Source organism: Notolepis coatsorum (genome assembly GCF_963971535.1).
Source record: "Notolepis coatsorum genome assembly, chromosome: 15".
NCBI classification, from domain to species: domain Eukaryota; kingdom Metazoa; phylum Chordata; class Actinopteri; order Aulopiformes; family Paralepididae; genus Notolepis; species Notolepis coatsorum.
This window is the reverse complement of record NC_140179.1, coordinates 38,166,536-38,187,939: the sequence shown is the minus strand read 5'-3', so window position 1 is coordinate 38,187,939 and position 21,404 is coordinate 38,166,536. Positions and strand designations below refer to the sequence as shown.

General features: G+C 43.9%; 2 protein-coding genes across 3 annotated transcripts in view; one reads left to right on the top strand and one right to left on the bottom strand.

Annotated features, from left to right (window-relative positions):
* LOC311241806 (endoplasmin-like) overlaps positions 1 to 14,250 on the top strand; it is a 28,693-nt gene extending 14,443 nt beyond the window's left edge. The window contains exons 12-18 of the mRNA XM_084330722.1: positions 343 to 612; positions 7,975 to 8,220; positions 9,933 to 10,069; positions 10,889 to 10,967; positions 12,064 to 12,219; positions 12,568 to 12,669; positions 13,542 to 14,250. Coding sequence (XP_084186848.1) covers positions 343 to 612; positions 7,975 to 8,220; positions 9,933 to 10,069; positions 10,889 to 10,967; positions 12,064 to 12,219; positions 12,568 to 12,669; positions 13,542 to 13,565 — 1,014 coding nt within the window. The 3' untranslated portion in view covers positions 13,566 to 14,250. The remainder of the gene's footprint in view (positions 1 to 342; positions 613 to 7,974; positions 8,221 to 9,932; positions 10,070 to 10,888; positions 10,968 to 12,063; positions 12,220 to 12,567; positions 12,670 to 13,541) is intronic.
* A 1-nt stretch (position 14,251) lies between these two features.
* Positions 14,252 to 21,404, bottom strand: part of glt8d2 (glycosyltransferase 8 domain containing 2) — a 66,849-nt gene continuing 59,696 nt past the window's right edge. For both annotated transcript variants that reach the window (XM_084330723.1, XM_084330724.1), the window contains exons 9-10: positions 18,852 to 18,964; positions 14,252 to 14,838 (exon numbers count right to left, since the gene is read on the bottom strand). In XM_084330723.1, the coding sequence (XP_084186849.1) occupies positions 14,660 to 14,838; positions 18,852 to 18,964 (292 nt within the window). In that variant the 3' untranslated portion in view covers positions 14,252 to 14,659. The remainder of the gene's footprint in view (positions 14,839 to 18,851; positions 18,965 to 21,404) is intronic.

Below are 21,404 nucleotides of genomic sequence, written 5' to 3'. Positions count from 1 at the left end.
ACCTACTCTTACTAGTTACGCTGCTGGCCAGTATGACTTAGTTACTACCATAGTGTCTTTAGACCTGTATCACAGTGCTAATCACATGCATGTACAGAGTTGTAGTATTGATATGTACAATTACTCTGTACTAATTTATATATCCTATACCCAGTTTAATCACCTGTACATTGTATATTACTTTTGCACTCTGGTTGGATGCCAAACTTCTTTTCGTTGTACTGTATTTGTGCCCTATGGATGACTATACATTTGAATCTAATCAAAATTGCGCCTCATTTCTAAATTGTGATTGGCCCTTCGATCGCTGCCTAACAATCGATTTTGCGTCCTCCATATCAGGTCATCCGCAAGAAGCTGGTGCGCAAGACCCTGGACATGATCAAGAAGATCGCAGAGGATCAGTACAACGAAAAGTTCTGGAAGGAGTTCGGCACCAACATCAAGCTGGGCGTGATCGAGGACCACTCCAACAGGACCCGCCTGGCCAAGCTGCTGCGTTTCCAGACCTCCCACAGCGACACGGACGTGGCCAGCCTGGAGCAGTACGTGGAGCGCATGAAGGACAAGCAGGACAAGATTTACTTCATGGCCGGCACCAGCAGGAAGGAGGTTGGTGTGCCGCATTCACTAGAATAATAATGAATTTGATTTGTAGTGCACTTTTCGTTCAGGCGGATCCCAAAAGTGCTACAGGTTTAAAAACATGGTATATAAATGGAAAAGGAAAAACGACAACGCAAGAGAAAAAAAATAATCTCAAGAAATGGCTAGTAATCAAAGGCCTTTTGAAATAGAAATGTTTTCAGGCCTGCTTTTAAAGGAGTCCAGGCTCTGTGGTTTGATTGATTGAACATTTTATTAACAGATTGCAGAATGGGTACAGTACAGCTCAATACACTCAATTGTTAAGGGGATACAGACCAGAGACTTTCGTCTTGTTTACATCAGGGTCCCCCATTTTCAATTCATAACATTTATGACATACACGACATACCGATATACAGTACTGTTTATTTACAGACATTTATGACATACAAGATATACAGTACTGTTTATTTACAGACAGAGTTTCTAAAAGAGAATATATACATTTGAGGGGGAGGAAACATTGTGGGGGGGGTTTGGACATTTACGAGCTGGTGCCCTCAGCTGGATGGGGAGGCTGTTCCACAGGCGTGGTGCAGCAGAGAGACTCCACCACTCCAACAAACGCACCATCTCTTTCCGAAACATAAAATCCATTGACCCTCTCACCCTGTCCCAGCCTATATCCTCTGCCTTTCCCCCTGACTCCGCCCCCTCTAACCCCGATGACTATGCCCTCCTGCTCAATAGACCTGTCTCAAACCCTGCCCCTTTTCTTGATCCTCCAATCACAGCTGTCGCTTACCTCGGACTTCCTCGTACAAACTTTAAACTTTGTTTGTACGAGGAAGTCAGAGGTAAGCGACAGCTGTGATTGGAGGATCAAGAAAAGAGGGCAGGGTTTTGAGACAGGTCCATTCCACTCTCCGACTCCCTCGACTCACTGGCACCCCTGAAAACCATCACCGTCTCATTCACCACCTCCTCCCCCTGGTACACTCCGGAACTCTGCTCCATGAAGCAGACTGGCTGCCAACTTGAACGCCTCTATAAAAAAACCATCTCACCATCCATGCCGACCTCCACAAACTGCGCGTCTCCTCCTACCATGACGCACTTCAAGCTGCCAAATCCGCCCACTACTCCATCAACAGCAGCAACCGCAACCCCCGCTCTTCTCCACTGTCAAGAAACTCTTACAACCCCCGGACAATAACTCACTCTCCTCTGCAACTCGTTTCTCCTCTCCTTCAATAACAAAATATCTCAATCAACAGCTCACTGACCGCCCGCATCGCCAACTCTCCCACCCTCGCCCCCCCACTATCATTTCCCCCCCACCTGACTCCAGCCCTCCCTCCCCTTTTACTGCCTTCGCCCCAGTCGACTCCTCCTTCATCACGGACCTCATGACCACCTCCAAGTCCACTACCTGCTCCCTTGACCCCCTCCCCACTACTCTCACCAAGGCTTGCCTCCCTGCTCTCATCCCCCACCTCACCGCCCTCTTCAACCAGTCACTATCCCTAGGCCATGTCTCCTCCCCCTATAAACTCGCCGCTGTCACCCCTGTCCTCAAAAAACCCACCCTCGACCCATCCAACCTCTCCAACTACCGCCCCATATCCAATCTCCCTTTCTTCTCAAACACTTGAACACATTGCTGCCTCCCAACTCCACTCCCATCTCCAGTCCAACACCCTCTACGAACCCCTTCAATCTGGCTTCCGCCCTGCTCACAGCACTGAAACTGCACTGGTCAAAGTAATCAACGACCTCATCTCCGCTGATGCTGGTGCCCTCAACATCCTGATCCTACTAGATCTTAGTGCAGCCTTTGACACAGTGGGTCACTCCATCCTCCTCCAAAGGCTGCACCAACTGGGTGTTGAGGGCACAGCACTTGACTGGTTTTCTTCCTATCTCACTGACGGACATCAATTTATCTCCCTCTCCGGCCACACCTCTTCCCCCTCCCCAGTCACACAGGGGGTCCCCCAAGGCTCAGTCCTAGGCCCCCTGCTCGGTCACATCATTCGCAAATACAACCTCAACTTCCACTGCTATGCTGATGACACCCAAATTTACATCACCACACTATCCCCCCCACAGCCCTCCCCTCAGTCACATTGAATCCTGCATCACTGAACTACAAACCTGGATGACTCATAACCTCCTCAAATTAAATAGTGACGAGACAGAACTTTTAATCATCGGCACCAACACCACCCTCTCCAGATCCGGACCCATCACACTCACCATCAATGACTCCACCATCACCCCCTCCCCCCTAGTCCGCAACCTCGGTGTCATCCTCGACCCCACCCTCTCATTTGACCCCATGTCTGCTCCATTGTCAAAACTTCATATTTTCACCTCTGCAACATTGCCAAAATCCGTCACTGCTGCTGAATCCCTCATACACGCCTTCATCTCCTCCCGCCTGGACTACTGTAACTCCCTCCTCACTAGCATCACCTCCCGCTCCCTCCATAAACTGCAGATGGTCCAAAACTCAGCCGCCCGCCTCCTCACTAACACCCGGTCCCGCGAACACATCACTCCTGTCCTCCACTCCCTCCACTGGCTCCCGATCAAGGAATGCATTAACTTCAACACTACTCCTCACCTTCAAAGCCCTCCATAGCCTGGCCCCCCCCTACCTGACTGACCACCTTCTCCCCTACTGCCCCACCCGTTCCCTCCGGTCCTCTTCCACTCTTCCACTCTTTCCCTCACTGTCCCGTCATCCAAACTCAAAAGTTTTGGTGACCGGGCATTCTCACGAGCTGCACCCCGACTCTGGAACTCCCTCCCTCAGACTCCCTCCCTCAGACTATCAGACTCCCTCACTCTCCACCTTCAAATCCAGACTCAAAACCTACCTGTTCTCCCAAGCGTTCAACCTTCCTTACCCATAACCACCCTCCTCCAACTCTCCACCATTTCCCCCCCCCCCCCCCCCCCCCCTTGGTTTTCCCTTACTCTCCTCCCGACTGTCTCCCCTACTCATTCCCGTACTTGCTATCCGTTACTCGTGGTTTTATGTTCCTGTGTATTCCTATTGTCCTCCGTTTCCCTGTGGTTCTATGTTTCTTTGTTTTCTTTTTTGCCTATTGTTAGAGACTTTGGCTCTTTGAAAAGTGCTATACAAAATAAATGAATTATTATTATTATTATTATTAGAAGGCTCTGTCCCCTTGGTGAATACTACATGCTCCTTGGAAGTTCAGAGTGCAAGTTGTGTACTCTTTCACCCGACCTGCCTGGAGTTTCACCCGATTTGCCCGGAATTCTCGTCCGTAAAGGGGGAACCTTTTTTAGGCAAATTGTTTTCTACCACATTGTATCAAAAATGATTAATAACGCTACTTGTCAAAGGGCATGATGTCACAACTTGGCAACTTTTGACTGTTTGCAGGGAACAAAATAACCAAGCGCCAATGGCCTGTAGATTTAAGGTTTGGCGACTAAAAATAATAGGTCTTCCCGCCATCTGGCGTGTAGTTCATATCGATACTCTTATTTTGAAAATCCTGTGCGGGTCTCATTTCCGCCCAAGCGCAGCTCCAGTCATAATATCTGGGTTCCGGCAGCTAGCAACGCTCGGGTTCATACGATACTCTTATTTTGAAAAACCTGTAGCAACTCCGCGAGTTATATGATATCCGCCCAGTCAGTGTTTCTGAAAGCAGAGCAGCGTTAACACAGCAGTGCGCCTACAGACTCGAAATAAGTCTGTGGTTTTTTTTTTCTTCTCACAGCGGGTCAAATGCATCTACATGCTTTGCACCGTCGCCATTGCTTTATGCCCACATCGCCCAAAATTAACGTTTATGTACAATTACAATCACTACAACGTTAGCGTAAGCCAGTGCTTAAACTTTTTCTGTCAGGCCCCCCTTTGGCGGACCAAAATATCTTGGGGGCCCCCCCCCTCGCCCCAACAAAATAGTCATGAAATGGGCCATGTTTAAATTTATTGAAATAACACCAATATCGTGACCTTTCAAATTGACAACACCTTCCCTCACGAGAGCCACCTTGCCTCGCTGTGAAACAGCACTGCAGAATGGTCCGCTCCCATCTCCTCACACAGCACAGAACAGGCGCGCTTTCAGGGGTCGGGTTTTGATGAAATTTACCACGTTTATAACTTCTGTCAACCTCATTCAGCTCAGGGCTAAGCTGTCTTGACGCTGGCGCCTCTGTGAATTTACAGTGCGTCCATTGCGCGTTTGGCGAGACCCCCTTGATGAGCGCCTGTAGCCTCCTTTTCCCTGCCATGGCCTGCGCACCGTCTGAGCAAAAGCCCACACAGTTCTCCCATTTCAGTCCATGTTCTGTCAGGTAACTGTCAATAATTTTGAAGAGCTCATCAGCTGTCGCTGTGTTTTTGACATATTTGCAAAACAGCAGATCTTCACTCAGTGACTGGGAATTTACAAAGCGAACATAGGAAATAAGCAAACAGTCTTTATTGCGGTCAGTCTTTGACAAGGCAACACGCATGTCATCCTCAAGGCTCAACTTGGCCCTATATTTTGTTTTCAGAGCTGTCATGGATGAAAAGCCAGCTTCACACAGATATGTGGTGCTGAATGGTATCAACACCTTAACTGCTGCATCATGAGATACTTGGTACTCAGCACCACACTCTGAAACTAGCTCTCCAGGTGGTATCGGATGAGATTTCAATGAGTTCTTCCAAGAGTTTGGATGGAGATGTGTCAGGAAGCTTTGTCTCAATGTTGTCTTTTTTTTTTTTTTTATATTTTTTTTATTATTGCAAAACAAAAAATTATTAAGTCAGTACTCAACACACAATGCATAATGAAACTTTCAGTAAAGGTGGTTATAATATATGCAAGTACAGAAACAGGATAAAACAAAAATAGTCTATAATAACATTTTAGCCGTATACAGTGTATATCCAGCGAAATTACAATTATATAAATGTTAGTATATAATATACCCCTAATACCTATTTTCTAAAACCCTACACACATATGCTCCAGCTCAAACCCCCCCCTCCCAGACCCCCTCTTGGATAGTACCTCCATTATCCCTCACTCCTAACCAGACACCACCATTATAAGCTAGCTTTTATTCTCTCCACCACTTCTAACCACATTGACATTTTGGATTCATTGAGCCCCAGAATTCTTGCTGTAGATATTTCTTGATATATCACATCAAGATATGTAAGAAACCACACTTTTCGGCAAATTTTTTTCCGGTTGAAACCAACGTGATGCGATCAGTTTTTTAGCTACTGTGATACCCGATAAAACCAATCTTTTTAGTTGTGGATTTACTGCAAACTCAAAAACATCATTCAATAGTAATACCGCGGGGTGTACAGGTATATTCCAAAATAAGAGTGTTGATAATTGTTGGGACACATCTTTCCAGAATGCCTTAACTGGTGGGCAGTCCCAATACATGTGCATAAATGTTCCTTCGTCCCCATTTGTACATTGGGAGCATTTGGAGTCTTGTATAAGCCCCATTTTGCACAGCCTTATAGGAGTCAAGTATGTCCTGTGAATATAGTTCAAGTCTCAATGTTGTCTGTAAAGTTTTTTTTTATCGAGAGTAACTTGGTGATCCTTTTCTGTTTTATTAAATAATGATTTTCAGATTTTGAGAAATGGTCAAACTTATCCAAATATGGTATTTTCATGGAGAACAGTGCAGCTGCAACAGATAGCACTTTAGTGATAATCTTCTGTAATCTAAAAAAAAAAAATTGTGTTTTTATCTCAAGGCCCCCCTGTCATGCCTCTGCGCCCCCCCTGGGGGGCGCGCCCCCCACTTTGAGAAACACTGGCGTAAGCTAACAAGCTAATCCTGATCAGAGGCAGAGGCGCAGAGCCATAGAGAACAGCAGACAGTGTGGACTGGGGAAAGGGAAATGTGGGGGCACTCTCCCCTTGTGTGTGTGCGTTTGGAAAGACGACTAAGTCACTAGTCAGGACTCGGGACGGGAGTATATTATAGTAAACTGAGGATTACTGAGGATGGACAGATAATGTTGATATTCAAATATAAAAAAGTTTCGAGAGGTGGAAGTTTGAAGACGGACTACAATATGATGCAGGGGTGGTGAGTTGAAACAGTGTGTGTGTCCTGACCCCACTTCTATGTTTCAATAAATTATTTGCATTTAAAACTTAACGCTGACTCGTTCCTTCAGTCCACTCAAAATTATGCTAATATTCCTTATGTTGTTTATGATATTAATTGAAAATAGCATATGAGAGTATTGTGTAGTAATAATAACACATGGCGATATACTAAAAAGCTATTTATAATTTTTGGCTGGTAAAAAATCTGCCCGGCTAGTAGTTTTTCAATCTACCAGCCAAATGGCTGGTAAATCAAAAAGTTAAGTTTGTTCCCGGACTGTTTGTCTAACTTTGTGGGCCATCGCCTCTTCCACAATGGTGGAACGAACTTCCCACCAGTCAGGACAGACGAAACAAACCAATCGTCCACTGTCGACTAAAAAACACTTCAATCAATATATTTTTAAATGAAAAACAAAATAAAAAACCTTCGTACTGTCTTTTACTATCATGCACTTTGCCACTAAATAAGCGTCCTTGCCTATATTACTACCTACTATGCTAATGTCTACTACTATATGCCGTCAACGTCAACACTGCAGCACCCAAGTTTCAACACTGTTTGACGAACATTGTTACTCAGCTGAAAGACTTGTACCCTTCCTGCTGACCTGTCGTACAGAACTTTTAAGTCTCTTTGGATAAAAGCGTTCAGCTAAATGACAAAATGTAAGTGTAGCACTCAAAGTTCAACACTTTTTGAAGAACAATGTTACTTACCTTTAGCTGCCAGAGTTGTACCATTCCTGCTGACCTGTCGTACAGAACTTGTAAGTCGCTTTGGATAAAAGCGTTCAGGTAAATGTAAAATGTACCTTTCTGGTAATCTCAGTAGTAGTTGGTTTGTTCTGCGGAAGGTTTTGATATAACTTGGGGTAACCTTCGGTGGGAGGTTTGCCATCTCAGTCATCCAAAGCTCCTATAGACTCATCCTCATCCCGCACCACAGGTCACTTTAAACACACAAGAAAAGGACACTTTAAAGGAAGGAGGGAAAAAAAGGTCACTTTAAGGAAAACTGTTGTGGTTCTTGTATATAGCATAGGGATATACAGTAGAGTAAAACTGTATATTGTATAGTAGTGTACATAGGACCCACTGCCTTTAACTCGTAGCTAACATTGTATTGCATTTATCTCAGGACTTTTAACATGTCTATATATATTGCACAATCGAAGCGGGCATGGCCACCCGCATTTCACTGTATGCCCTGGTATGTATGTGATGAATAATCCTCTTGAATCTCTGTGTTCAGGCTGAGTCCTCGCCCTTCGTGGAGACGCTGTTGAAGAAGGGCTACGAGGTGGTCTACCTCACGGAGCCCGTGGACGAGTACTGCATCCAGGCGCTGCCCGAGTTCGACGGCAAGCGCTTCCAGAACGTGGCCAAGGATGGGGTCAAGTTCAACGAGGGCGAGAAGGCCAAGGAGAAGAGGGAGGCGCTGGAGAAGGAGTACGAGCCCCTCACCACCTGGATGAAGGAGACCTCCCTGAAGGACATGGTCAGTCTCTCTTAACTCCCTCAAGGTCTATGGTTCTGTTGTAGTTTAGTTTTTTTTTTTTTTTATTGCTTTCTCGGAATTCTATTTTAGAATTCTACCACTCTAGAGGTTTTCAGTGGAATTGTACAATAATGCTGTATATACCATATATATATTTATTCTTACTCTGTATATATATCCACGTCTGTCTGTACCTACCTGCATATAATCCTTTTTACATATCTGTAGATACTATATCTCTGTACATATCCCTTACCTACTCTTACTAGTTACGCTGCTGGCCAGTATGACTTACCTATTGTCTTTATACGTGTATCACTATACATATTAATACTACAACTCTGTACATACATCTGATTAGCACTATTACTCAGTAGTACTGATTTATACATTTTATATTCAGTTTGATCACCTGTACATTGTATACGACTACTACCATACTGTTACATTTGATTTGCACTCTGGTTGGATGCCAAACTTCTTTTCGTTGTACTGTACTTGTATGATGTCTAGAGGTAAATTGGCTTGGACTACAGCTGATTCCTTGTTGCGGTGTTTGCTAATATCAACAATCGACCGGAAATCATAACCATCTATAGCTTCTCAATGGCCAGTAGCTACTGTGAAATAGAAAAATCCTCATCTCTCACGGTTCTCCGCACATCCCTTATCTGTTACGCAAGTCTGAATGAGATCACCAGCTCGACACGTCTTCCACCCACTCCACCTCCATGCCTATACTTGTCTCTTAACACTTTGGCGACCACAGTCTTGCGGCGATTTATGCCTCAGGACAGGTTTGTTTACAAACCGATGTACTTTCTAAGAGCTATATATCTGTCTATTCTCATTGTCACTTGAGTGCATAAACCGTGCCTTCATAATGGCTTAAAGAAAATAAAAATCCATCGGTTGGTTGTCATTTTGTAGCGTCGTGAATATAAGGTTTATCGCGCTTTTCGTCTCGTCTTTTTTCCAGGAAGCTAGATAATAGGCTAAACGTTGGCGCCGTTATATCAAACGCCATTTCTGCTGTATATATACGAATGAAATAAAACAAACTGCGTAGCATCCGGACTATTACAGAGCATCTATGGATGAAATGGGGGCGGCGGGGAACGCCGATTAGTATTATTGATTAGCAATACAGTGTGCGTTCAGGTAGCCAATGTCAGTGATCGATCATGTTAGGTTTTAAAACAATATCCAATCCAGCTGTAATTTGGGGGAATAGTATCCTACCGTCAGGCCATGTGATCGCCGGCAGCATTTCATCATTAGTCATTGGATTCTGGTAGATCGATATGTCCATTGGCTAATCATAAATCCCATTATTCCAGGCTGAAATATGTGTTCGGTAACTGGATCAAAGATGGAGGGTCTTCGTTTGGAATCGAGGCTCATATGATCCGCCCAGACTGTAAAATATATATTTGTTTTACAACCGCCCTCAATGATACTGCAGTGGAGCGATGGCGCCCCTAAGCGGATCTGGCCGGTATTGCATGTTTCGAAAATCAAATATGTGGGTAGGTCATGCATCTCGATCGTGGACGTTAATAGCGTTATAAATATGGAATAAAACAATAAAAACTTGCCACGGCTATATACGTGGCTCTGGTCCACAACGCATGGCACCGAAACACGTATATATATACGTGACCGGTCCTTAAAGTGTTAAAGGTTCTTTCTTCTGCGTGTTGCTTCCCTAGATTGAGAAGGCAGTGCTGTCTCAGAGGCTGACCAAGTCTCCCTGCGCCCTGGTTGCCAGCCAGTACGGCTGGTCTGGAAACATGGAGAGGATCATGAAGGCTCAGGCCTATCAGACGGGCAAAGACATCTCCACTAGGTGAGCCCTCCTTCCTCTTCATCTTTCTCCGCTAGGTGAGCCCTCCTTAGACAGCCAAATATGCACTCATTAGGGATGTTAGTGATGTTGTACTGACTGAATGTCATGTTAGTGTGGTCATGTCAGTGATGTCAGTTTTTATGAATGAACATTGTAAGGTCCGTTTTGTGTTTGTTTTATGTTAGGACTACGGGTGGAAATTAGCCCTGTGCTATTCCCGGCATATTTACGTCCTTATCATGCTGTGATGCTATGCATACACATGTAAATGATGTTCATTAATTTGCATTGTCCTTAATAAACAAATCTTAAATCCTTCCGCTCTTCATCTGTCGTAAAGACATCTCCACTAGGCTCTTCCTCTGTCGTACTGTATCTTTGCCAGGTAATGATTAAGTACCTAGGAGCTGAGGAACTATTATTTCACCGATTGAAGGGATTTGGAGCCCTGTTTTGTACTTGCCAATGATGTTGATATTGGTAGTCCTTTCTCAACAAAGTTCCTCATATCATCTCCGGCTAGTTGGCCACAAACTAAAGCAAAGTCAATGGGATCAAAATCGTGTCTTTACAAGCGGACTGAAGCTCACTGAAATCTACATTGGTTTGGTCTGTAGTGTGGTAGTGAAAGGTTAACCGTCTGTAGTGTGGTAGTGAAAGGGTTAACAGTCTGTAGTGTGGTAGTGAAAGGTAACCTTCTGTAGTGTGGTAGTGAAAGGGTTAAGCATTATGATTGCGCACCATAAAGACCATTTGCTGCAATGTTCATCATAATTCTGTTCCTATTAATAATATTTTGGATGATTCTCCCGCTCCCAGCTATTACGCGAGCCAGAAGAAGACACTCGAGATCAACCCCAGACACCCTCTGATCAAGGACCTGCTCAAGAAAGTCAACGTGAGTTTCCTCGCTGGAGGTTCTGTCAATAAGGTTTCAATATAGACGTTGTTTGTACTTCACATCTCCTGTGAATTGACGTTACTGCATTGTCGACCAATAAGGGTTTTTCAATGGCCGATACTGACATTTTGAGAGCAGGGCGGCCTATGGTTGATATTAGGGCTGACCCCGAAATCGATCGAAAGTAGCCGTAGTCGACTGCCAACCTCTTAGTCGAATGCAAAAAAAAAAACGCTAACGCTAATGGCGCACATACCAGCGAGGCTAACTGCCTAAGAAAATGGGCACAGAGGCACTGAAAGGATTTCACCGTCTAGTGAACACACTAGACTAGACAAATATCAAGATGTATCCATCAGTGGACCAATTGCATTATTTCGCAGAGGACAGCCCTCAGTCGTCTCCTTCAGACATTAAGCACCCCCCACAGCCCAAATGGAATGATACAATTTTTTTAATATATTTTGCATTCAGGGAGGGGGGGGGGCAGACTACCAGTCGACTATCGGCAAATTTCGGCCAATCAAAGTTGACTATCCAAATCCTTAGTCGGGGACAGCCCTAGTTGACAATGTTTTGTAGCTGATGAAATACAACAATCTAATACTAACAAATAAGACTCAGAAATGCTGAACCTAAGTTCACTAATGTTTGCAGGCTGATGACGACTAGGTTTGCACTTGCTAACATTAACCTAAATAAACATAGTTGGCTTAAATTTAGCCTGACAAAATATTGCTAACTTTTGGATATAAAATATTCCAGTATTTTCCCCCCCTTCAAAATATGAATTTGAGTCCTAATTTATCCCTAAATTAATTTAGCATGTAGTGATCGGTATCAACGGATTCCTTGTGATCTCTAGTTTCATACGATACCATCATGTACCATTGCCGCTCTAGTGTTAAGATTGAGACCACGAAACATGGTGATGTACCGATGTTATAAAAAAAAAAGCCAGTATCAGCCCGATGGCCACTATATTGGTCGACCACTGATCCCTCTGATGTTGAAGCCTCTTCTATTGCAGAGTAACGCAGGTCGAGCACTGATCCGAACTGCCCCTAATGTTGAAGCCTCTTTTCTATTGCAGAGTAACGCAGAAGACCAGACTGCCTCTGACTTGGCTGTGGTGCTGTTTGAGACAGCCACCCTGCGCTCAGGCTACCAGCTGGCCGACACCAAGGCCTACGGAGACCGGATAGAACGCATGCTGCGACTCAGTATGAACGTAGACCTGGACGAGAAGGTATGCAGTTTATATATACTATATATATGTGTGTAATATATGGAGGATATAGTTTTTACCTAATATGCCGAAACCCGACCGATTTTCCACTGTCGACTAAAAATACACTTCAATCAATATCTGAAATTAAGATTTTAATTTGATTTTTTTTTTTACTATCATGCACTTAAGTCACTAAATACTCTTCCTTGCCTATATTACTACCTACTATGCTAATTGTATTACAAGATAATGACATAAAAAAGAAATTAGTCAAAACTAAAACATATTATTATATTGGTCATATTGCCCAGCCCTAAACATTTTATTTGAGTAATGTTGGGCTTATAATGTCCTTACTTCTGGCAGGTTGAGGAGGAGCCTGAGGAGGAGCCAGAGGAGGAGCCTGAGGAGGAGGCAGAGGAGGAAGAGGAGGACATTGACGCAGATGAGGAGGCGGCTGAAAATGTGGTGAGTAGAGGGGCATTTTGAGATACGCACTCGGTCAATATTAAAAGAGTAAAGGCTAATGTAAACATCACTCCATGTTGCTGTTATCTACCATGTCCCGTCAGCGAAGCTAGAGTGAGCACTTCCTATCTACACAGTACAGCCAATGAGATTAAAGCTAGAGTGAGTACTTCCTATCTATACAGTTCAGCCAATGAGATTAAATCTGTCATTTAATTGGTTATAAATCTGAGCCTCTAGGTGGCGGTATACACACGAGAACAGGCAATTTCCACTACACACTTGTAGATCATCTGACTCTAATGTTGTCGGGCCATGAGGAACAGGAAGTGCTCACTCTATACATCTCCGTGTCCCGCCCCCAACATCCTGTTTCATTCAGAAATGAATCGGACCGTGAACGCCAAATATGCTCTGAATTATGTTTCATGGGGGATTTCTTTTTTAAATGGAACATATTTGAGTAATTTTCAAAAGGGTTGTTGAGGTACCCTAAACATGTCTTTGAAAAACTACACAATTATGCATTCTAGCAGCCTCTATACCTCGTTTCAGTCCTGTTCTCATTCTAGCAGCCTCTATACCTCTGTTTCAGTCCTGTTCTCAACAGGCTGTTTCTGTGCCTGTAACAATCTAGCTGCTTTTATCGTACAAATACGATAATTATCGTACTTCTATATGACAATATAACTCTAGATCCAGCAATATAATGGCAAATCTTGTAGTTTTTTTCCGGTGTGTGAATGTGAGGAACAAAAAAAATTGATAACTGCTCTATACTGTATAAATGCACCATTTACCAATTGTCACAATAGGTCCCCTTTAAGAATGTTATTGGAATGTAATTAATGCCCTTTCTTTTTTCTTTCTAGGGCAACACAAGAATAGAGCTCTGAGCGTCACGAAGAGGAGGGGTGAGGGGTAGAGGGTGTGGACTGTGGGGCCAGAGTTTTGATAACTGAGCATTTTCACTCTGCAGGTTGGGGGGAGGGGTAACTAAGTGGTTTGGGTTTTATATGGCACTGCTTATGTTTGGCTACGTTCACACTGCAAGCTTTACTGCTCAATTGTGATTTATTGCTCAGATCTGTTTTTAGTTTGGCTGTGAACTGTTCACGCTCCTGAACTGACCCAAATGAACAACAATAACGATGATGGATGTAAACATGGATGACACTAATGTCAGTTTGTGGTTTAATTTATAAGTTTAATGCAGTGGAGGCCAGCTAATACAAAAAAAGACCTGTATCTGATTTAGGACCACATGAATGTGGCCTGAATCGAAAAGATCAGATTCTATGTAGTTTGTGTGGTTCACACCGTCATGAAAAAAAACAGATCGGCGTCGCATAAGAGTACAAAAAAGAAATGATGATAATTAAAAAATAATTTGATTCAGGTCACTATTTCATGCAGTGTGAACATAGCCCTTGTGTTGGTTCGTTTATTTCTTTTCTTTTTTCACATTCCTCATGACTGTAAAATTTGTTAATATTTAACTGACCGGTTATGGAATGTGTGCCGACTTCCTGTCACGAGAACCATTAAATGTTTCCGAGAAAGGGATGAATCTGGGCTTCAGTTTGTCTTTTTAATTTTTTTATTTCTCAATTATGTCATTCATAGTCTTCATTCTCGGCATCAGCTGATGATCCTTCTCCGGTGTATTCACACAAATGGCTTTTTAAAAAGTCACATTGTCACGTCAACAAAAGCATTACCTTTCACACTAGCGCAAGTGCATTTGACATCTTGTCCCTGGGACAAAACTGACATACAAACACTATTGCTGCTTATTTTCCTGGAAATGACAATAGGAGCACCCCAGAGCTGCAATCATTATGGCACCTCAGCGCTGCAAACGAACAAGACTTGGGCTTTCAAAGAGCATGCCTCAACACAACAATAGGTCTCTTTCCTATTCCATCTTGCACCACAGTGGTCGTAAAACCCCTCTGGCTCAGATATGGTACAGTCCGTGCCCTTGTATTTAGCCGTCGCTGTTGGGTCGCATCAAGGAGAACCTTCCGCTGGGGTCCGGGATGTACCACTTCTCCCAGAGGTCCGGGTGGACGCTAGGGTAGTCCCAGGGTTTGAAGCGGCCGTTCCAGTGCAGCAAGTGAGCCTCCTGGAGGAAGCTTTCTGCGTAGCGAGCGTCGGGACTCCAGCCTGATGTGGAGAGAAGAATGTGTATTGCATCACGCGACAGAGTGTGTTATAGAAATTAGATCACGCCTATGGGTGGTCGTTAGACCCCCATAGGCGTGATCTAATTTCTATAACACTCTGTCGGGTGATGTAATGCTTTTATACAATGGCCGAATTCATCCAACCCTATTGCTATACAATAAACACACATTAATTGAAGATTTATTGACAACCATCTGCAGAAAAAGTAGTTAAAAAAAAAGAAAAGAGAAGTTGCCTCGGTTGTGGAAGCAGCTCGGAGGTGCGCTGTTTCAAGGCAAGAATGAAGTGAGCGTGTGTTATTGGTTGGATTGATTGATTGAACATTTTATTACAGATAGACGGTGCTTACATCTTTATACAATTGCCGCTCACTTCATTCTTGGATGCTTCTATAGAAAGTAGTTTTTTTTTTTTTTTTTAATTGGTCTTTTTTCCCCCTCAATTTTCCTCCGATTTTCTCCCATCCCAATGTTAGTCGTATGTCAATTCCCAGTCCCTTCCTGGTCGCTGCGCACTTACCCCCCACAGTCGGATCATCTGGGAGAGTGGAGGCTACCACGTGCTTCCTCCGACACACGTCCAGCCAATCACCGCTTCTTTTCACCTGGCAGCGCGGATTCTCATTGAGAGGGCGTAGCGTGTGGGAGGACCACACTATCCCCCTCACGTCCAATCCGCGCTTAGCAGGCGCCCCGACCGAACTGTAGGAGTCGCTGTTTACAACGACCCGGACCCACCCCGCCAGCTTCTCCCACCCTCTGATACAGCCAATTGTATCAGTGCAGACGGCCAGCCAAGCTGGTGACAACCCCGGAGCTGTGAGCTGGATTCGAACAGGCAAATCCAGCTCAGCTCCGGGGCTGGTGACGAACGCAATCTCCGCTCGGCCACCTAACCGCCTGAAGAAAGTAGGCTTTTAAATTTTTTTTTTTTTTTTTTTTAAACCTACTTTCTATAGGAAGCAGCTGGGAGGTGCGCTGTTTTAAGTGAGCGTGAGTTAATGGATTGATTGATTGAAAATGTTAATGTCTGTCTTGTTTCGAACTGGTTATGCTTAGGCCCTCTTTCGAAGTCTGTTATGTTTGGAATCAGGGCTGGTGGTCTATCGCCCTGCTCTAAAAAAACTAAGCATAACCAGTTCGAAACAAGGCGGACATTAACACTTTGATCGCCATGGTTAAATTCATAATTTACCATCCCTAGCCAGCTCTATTTGTCTATGGAGAAGTCCCCCTTCTTTGCAGGGCTATAACTTTTTAAATTGTATTGCTAAATTCACATTATTATGGCCCATTCAATGTCTTATCTATTGTTCAGGGTGTAGCAACGTTATACTTTTTCATTCACATATTCATACTAAAATACGGTCTAAAGTATAAGTGTTTTTATCGTTTCCTGCAGCTTTCTCCAGAACTTGATTTATAGCCCTAAATGCATTATATTGATGATCAAATACAGTTTGATAGCGATCGGTGCCAGATAAAAAATTTCAACTGCACGTAGTTCTAGAAGTTACTACGTATGATCTGATGTTGACCGGATGGGCGGGGGGTCATTTATAATTCCGTGGGCAACGTTATATCATTCATCTAGTGTGGGTGATATGATCATTTGAGCAGTTAGTATAGAGGAAAATAACGCTGAAACTCACCGTAGCTTCCTCGCGCCGTTGGCAGATGAGCGTGGAACAGAATTTTTTCTATTATGGGATGGAGAAATACCCGATCCATTTCCAGGTTGTATAATAGTATATACGTCCAAATCATGTTTGTCGAGTTATTGGCAACGGATCGCTATGTATTGTATCGAGCTCGAGTCCCGGGACCTATAGCGAGTGATCGGACCGAATTGAAATGAGCACCAGCTTCTACATCCTGTTTCTCCCCTGGGCGATCCCCCGATCGGCCACCAGATGGCGCTCTTGAACCGTTAGAGAGTTGAGTGGAGCTCAGCAGTATATCTCAGGTCCCCGGGGGAGAAATTATTTCAATTACAGATTTTTGAAATATTGATATCAAAGACGTGTTACGGCGTCTTCGGCAGAATGAGCATGGCGGGGAAAGACTAGTTTCGGTTAATACAATTTTCAATCATTCCAATAACACACGCTCACTTCATTCTTAGATGGCATGCACCTCCGAGCTGCTTCAAAGTGATTGCTTGAACATTTTATTAACAGTGAAATGAGTGTCCTTTTGACAAATCCCATCGAACAACAGACTTCCCGCGATTTATATTTTGTTCCACAATGAGTCATGACCAACTAATTTCATAATCCAACATTGTGTAAGAAACTAACACATTCCACGTGACAATCGTTTTTGAAAGTCGTTATGACTATCAACACAGCCATTCGTAAAGAGTATTGTCCACCATCTTGGTTTCATTTCTAAAAACTCGAACTGTCGGAGTGATTGTAATTCGGTTGTGGGCGGGTTCTGGGATCACGAGCGTGTGTTATGAGAAATAACCACGTCTAACTTGACTGTTTCAGCCACAATCGGAATCAAGAAATATGCATGCCATTGTATACATTTCATAAATGATGCATCACTTCTATATTTAAAAGGATACGTTCACCAATTTCAACATGTGGGTCTCTCTGCTAATCTTGCCTTGGTAGGAATTAAAGGAATAGTTGTAATTAACGTTAGGCGTTAGCCCTATTTATTACTTAGTAATGATGATGTGGAGTATTAGAGTCCTTTCTCAGCACAATCCATGCTGTTCCTCATACTAACTCTGACTAGTTAGCCACAAAGTCAACCGGGTTGAGCTCCAGTCTGTACAAGCTGAGCCTCACTCATGAATATCATCATTGGTAAGTAAGAAATGGGGTTCCAAAAATCTAAATCTAAACTATCATTTTACTGTATCGAGACGGTTTGCTGTGCTTTGTGATGCCTATTTTGTAGGTGGTCAGAAATTCACAACATTTGGTGAATGCACTCAACACCCGTGAGCTAACTGCTGGTGAGCTTGAGAACTGTTCTCTTAACACTTTGAGTGCCACGGGTCCGGGGCCCCGGAACCCTGTTGCGTGCCAACACCCACTTCAATGATAGAGCTCTCATATTTGCGAACGCATAAACTATATCTTAATTATGGCTGTGTCTAATATGGCCGTCGCTTATCAATGACTTGTTTGCAGTCAACATTGTCGAAACTGATTGTTTTTTAATCTGTTCATTTCCGTTTTATACCATTTTGAAAAATGCTTGTTTTATGAAAGTTCCAGAAGAAAATAAAGATTCTGTGATAAACACCCTTTACTGGAATACACAAAACACGTAATTTTTTGGCCTATTTATGAATAGTTTTCAAATAAACGCTAGATTATCGATACTTTATGTTATTATGTACTTATGCACGCTATAGAAGCGGGCTGAAAAATCTCTTATTTCCTGATCCCACAGACACACATACACGCATATGGCACATGCTGATATATAGGTGAAAATAGCTATCCCAAGACTGGTAAAATAGATTCCTTACCTCAGATCAGATGTTCTCCAAAAAGATTATTCCAATTCCTGATCGCCATTCCAAATATCGATCGCGTTTATTGATCCAACGCTGGGTACTGGAAACACATTTTCCGCTGTTCTGAGGGTGTGCCATGACTTTGATCGTCTCCGGTTACATGTCTGACAAGTAAAATGTGGAAGCAGGACTTTTTTTTTTTCTCCATGCGTTTCATTCAATCCAATCCAAAGGGGTGCAGTACCATCCGGAGAGACGATAGAGGGCGGTATTTTCCCTGTTCGAGTTCAGACAGATCCCCACTGGTAACGTGAGGCTAGATTGATGAAAAATTTATGGAAATCGATAATAAAAAAACAATATCTCTCGTCGTTGGCACTGAACGGTTGGCATGAACTAACGAGAAATCTCGTTGTTGGCACTCACACATAACACATTGACTCTTAATAATAAACGAATGCCTGAATGAGAACTCTCCATGTTGGAGTGTGGAAGCACGGTGGTCTTACCCAGGTGTCTGACGTGCCACAGCGGGTCTATAGTTGTGTATTTGTCATGGAAGACGATGAGCATAGGTGGAGTCGCCACCCCGCCTGCCATGGCACTGCTGTATATGTTATCCCTGGGGATTTAAACAAGAGGAAAAGAGGTGGAAACATTTACATCAGACATTCAACCCTTTTTTTGTGTATCCTCCCATCCACAAATGCCTTATGCCTTCCTGGTCGTTGCGCTGCCCTACTGTCAGTCTGAGGAGGGTGTGTAGACTACCACATGCTGCCCTACTGTTGGTCTGAGGAGGGTGTAGACTACCACATGCTGCCCTACTGTTGGTCTGGGGAGGGTGTAGACTACCACATGCTGCCCTACTGTCAGTCTGGGGAGGGTGTAGAGTAGACTACCACATGCTGCCCTACTGTCAATCTGGGGAGGGTGTAGACTGCCACATGCTGCCCTACTGTCTTCTGGGGAGGGTTTAGACTACCACATGCTGCCCTACTGTCTGGGGAGGGTGTAGACTATCACATGCTGCCCTACTGTTGGTCTGGGGAGGGTGTAGACGACCACATGCTGCCCTACCGTCGGTCTGGGCAGGGTGTAGACCACCACATGCTTCCCTACTGTCGGTCTGGTCTGGGTGTAGACCACCACACGTCTCCTCCGATACATATGGAGTCACCAGCTGCTTCTTTTCACCCGACAGCGAGGAGTTTCACTGGGAGAACATAACGTGTGCGGAGGTTCACACTATTTCGCCAAGATCCCCTCCCTGCTGAATAGGCGCCCCGACCGACCAGTAGGAGTCGCTGTTGCAGCGACCAGGACTCATACCCCACCGGCGAACACTGAAAATTGTGTTGGTAGTGACGACTGACCAAGCCGGAACGACTGACAGCGGGAATCGAACCCAGAGTCTCTGCAGTGGTAGGAGAGTGCTTAGACCTCTACACTACCCAGCCGCACCAGGGCCCTCATTTATCAATGGTGCGTACGCACAGATATGTGCGTAACCCGTGCGTACGATCATTTCTAAGCAAAGTGTGGGACTTTGAATTTGAACGTGTGCTTGACTTTGGGCGTATATCTACGCACAGCTCAGACCATGCGTACCTGGCGCCCAGCGGTAGAATATGAATCCTGCAACACGGAAATAAGCTTTCGTCCATTAGTTCCAACACTGCCGCGTGTTCTGTATGACCCGTAATTCATTATAGTTAATTGTAAAATAGCGACAGTAGTGTAATTATTGTCGAACCCTATAAATAGCATTTGGAATAGGTCTTTCTTTCCTAATGAATGCAGCATGGTTTATATATAGCGTTATCGGAGGGGTGCACTGACTGTGCTCCGCAGGGAACTGTTTTCAGAGATAGGGCAGTCTATTTGCAGAGAGAACATAATATTATAGAGTCCGCTACCCGAGACACATTCTCCTTGATTTGTACCGCAAATTGGGACCCAAATTAAGTGTGGAACAAAACGCACATGCCATCCCCATGCACATTCAAGTCCTCTCCACCCTCGGATCTTTTGCCACCGGCACGGGCCATCGTGATATATTGGAAATGGATCGAGCACGGGGGGGGGGGGGGGGGGGGGGCAGACGCAGAACACCCACCTCCAAAGTCCAAACGCGATTAAATATTGTTTAAAATAAAAAGCTAAATACTATTATTTTGTGTCATGTTTCCAAATAGGATTGGTCACAACAAAATGCTTTCTACTTCAATTTGTTGGTTAGAATAGATGACCTCCGTTGAAACTTCACTGAGACAGCTCCCGCACAGACGTGATGGAATTCAAGTTCGCGTTTTTATTGATCACATACGTAGGCTACATGGCAGTGAGAATCACTGAGATTCATTGTTCTTGTATGCTCTCGTATTATGGTTATAGTATATGCTATTGTCAAGAAAGGAAGTACATTATTTTCAATTGTGGCTTTAATTTGTAGCCGAGAAGCAGTCTCCTATAGCAGCTTCATTAATCCTGATCTGTCTCAGCCACAGCATAACTGAGACCGGCTATGGAAACAAATCATAAATAGACTACTGTAAATAAAATAGCCTATAATAACATTATAAATGATATTATAGGCTATAGCAGGGGTTCCCAACCTTTCTTCCCCAGAGCCCCACGATTCCTTGGAGACATATAGGAATATGATATGATATTATAGGCTATACTGGGTCCGTCAGCGAGGAGATTTAGCCATTTGAGAATAGGCTATTATGGCCAAACGAGGGCCTATAGCCTATAAATATTATTAAATGTTTTCATAAGCGTAAAGATACAAGGACAACAGTTATATTAACGATCAAGTTAGTTTACTGTATGAAGGCTTCGCGGGGCTCCGTGTGACGTGTCCAGGGGTGCAGTCGTAATATCAGAACTGCCTGTACGCTGTTTAAATGACGCCGCGCACGCACATGCGCATGCGCATACATGTTCCCTCCCGTGCCCACAGAACAGATGATTATTATGCATAAATAGTAGGAAACATGTTTGTATAGGAAATTACTAGTTTTAGTTTAGTTTTTGTAAATATTGCCTTGAAATAG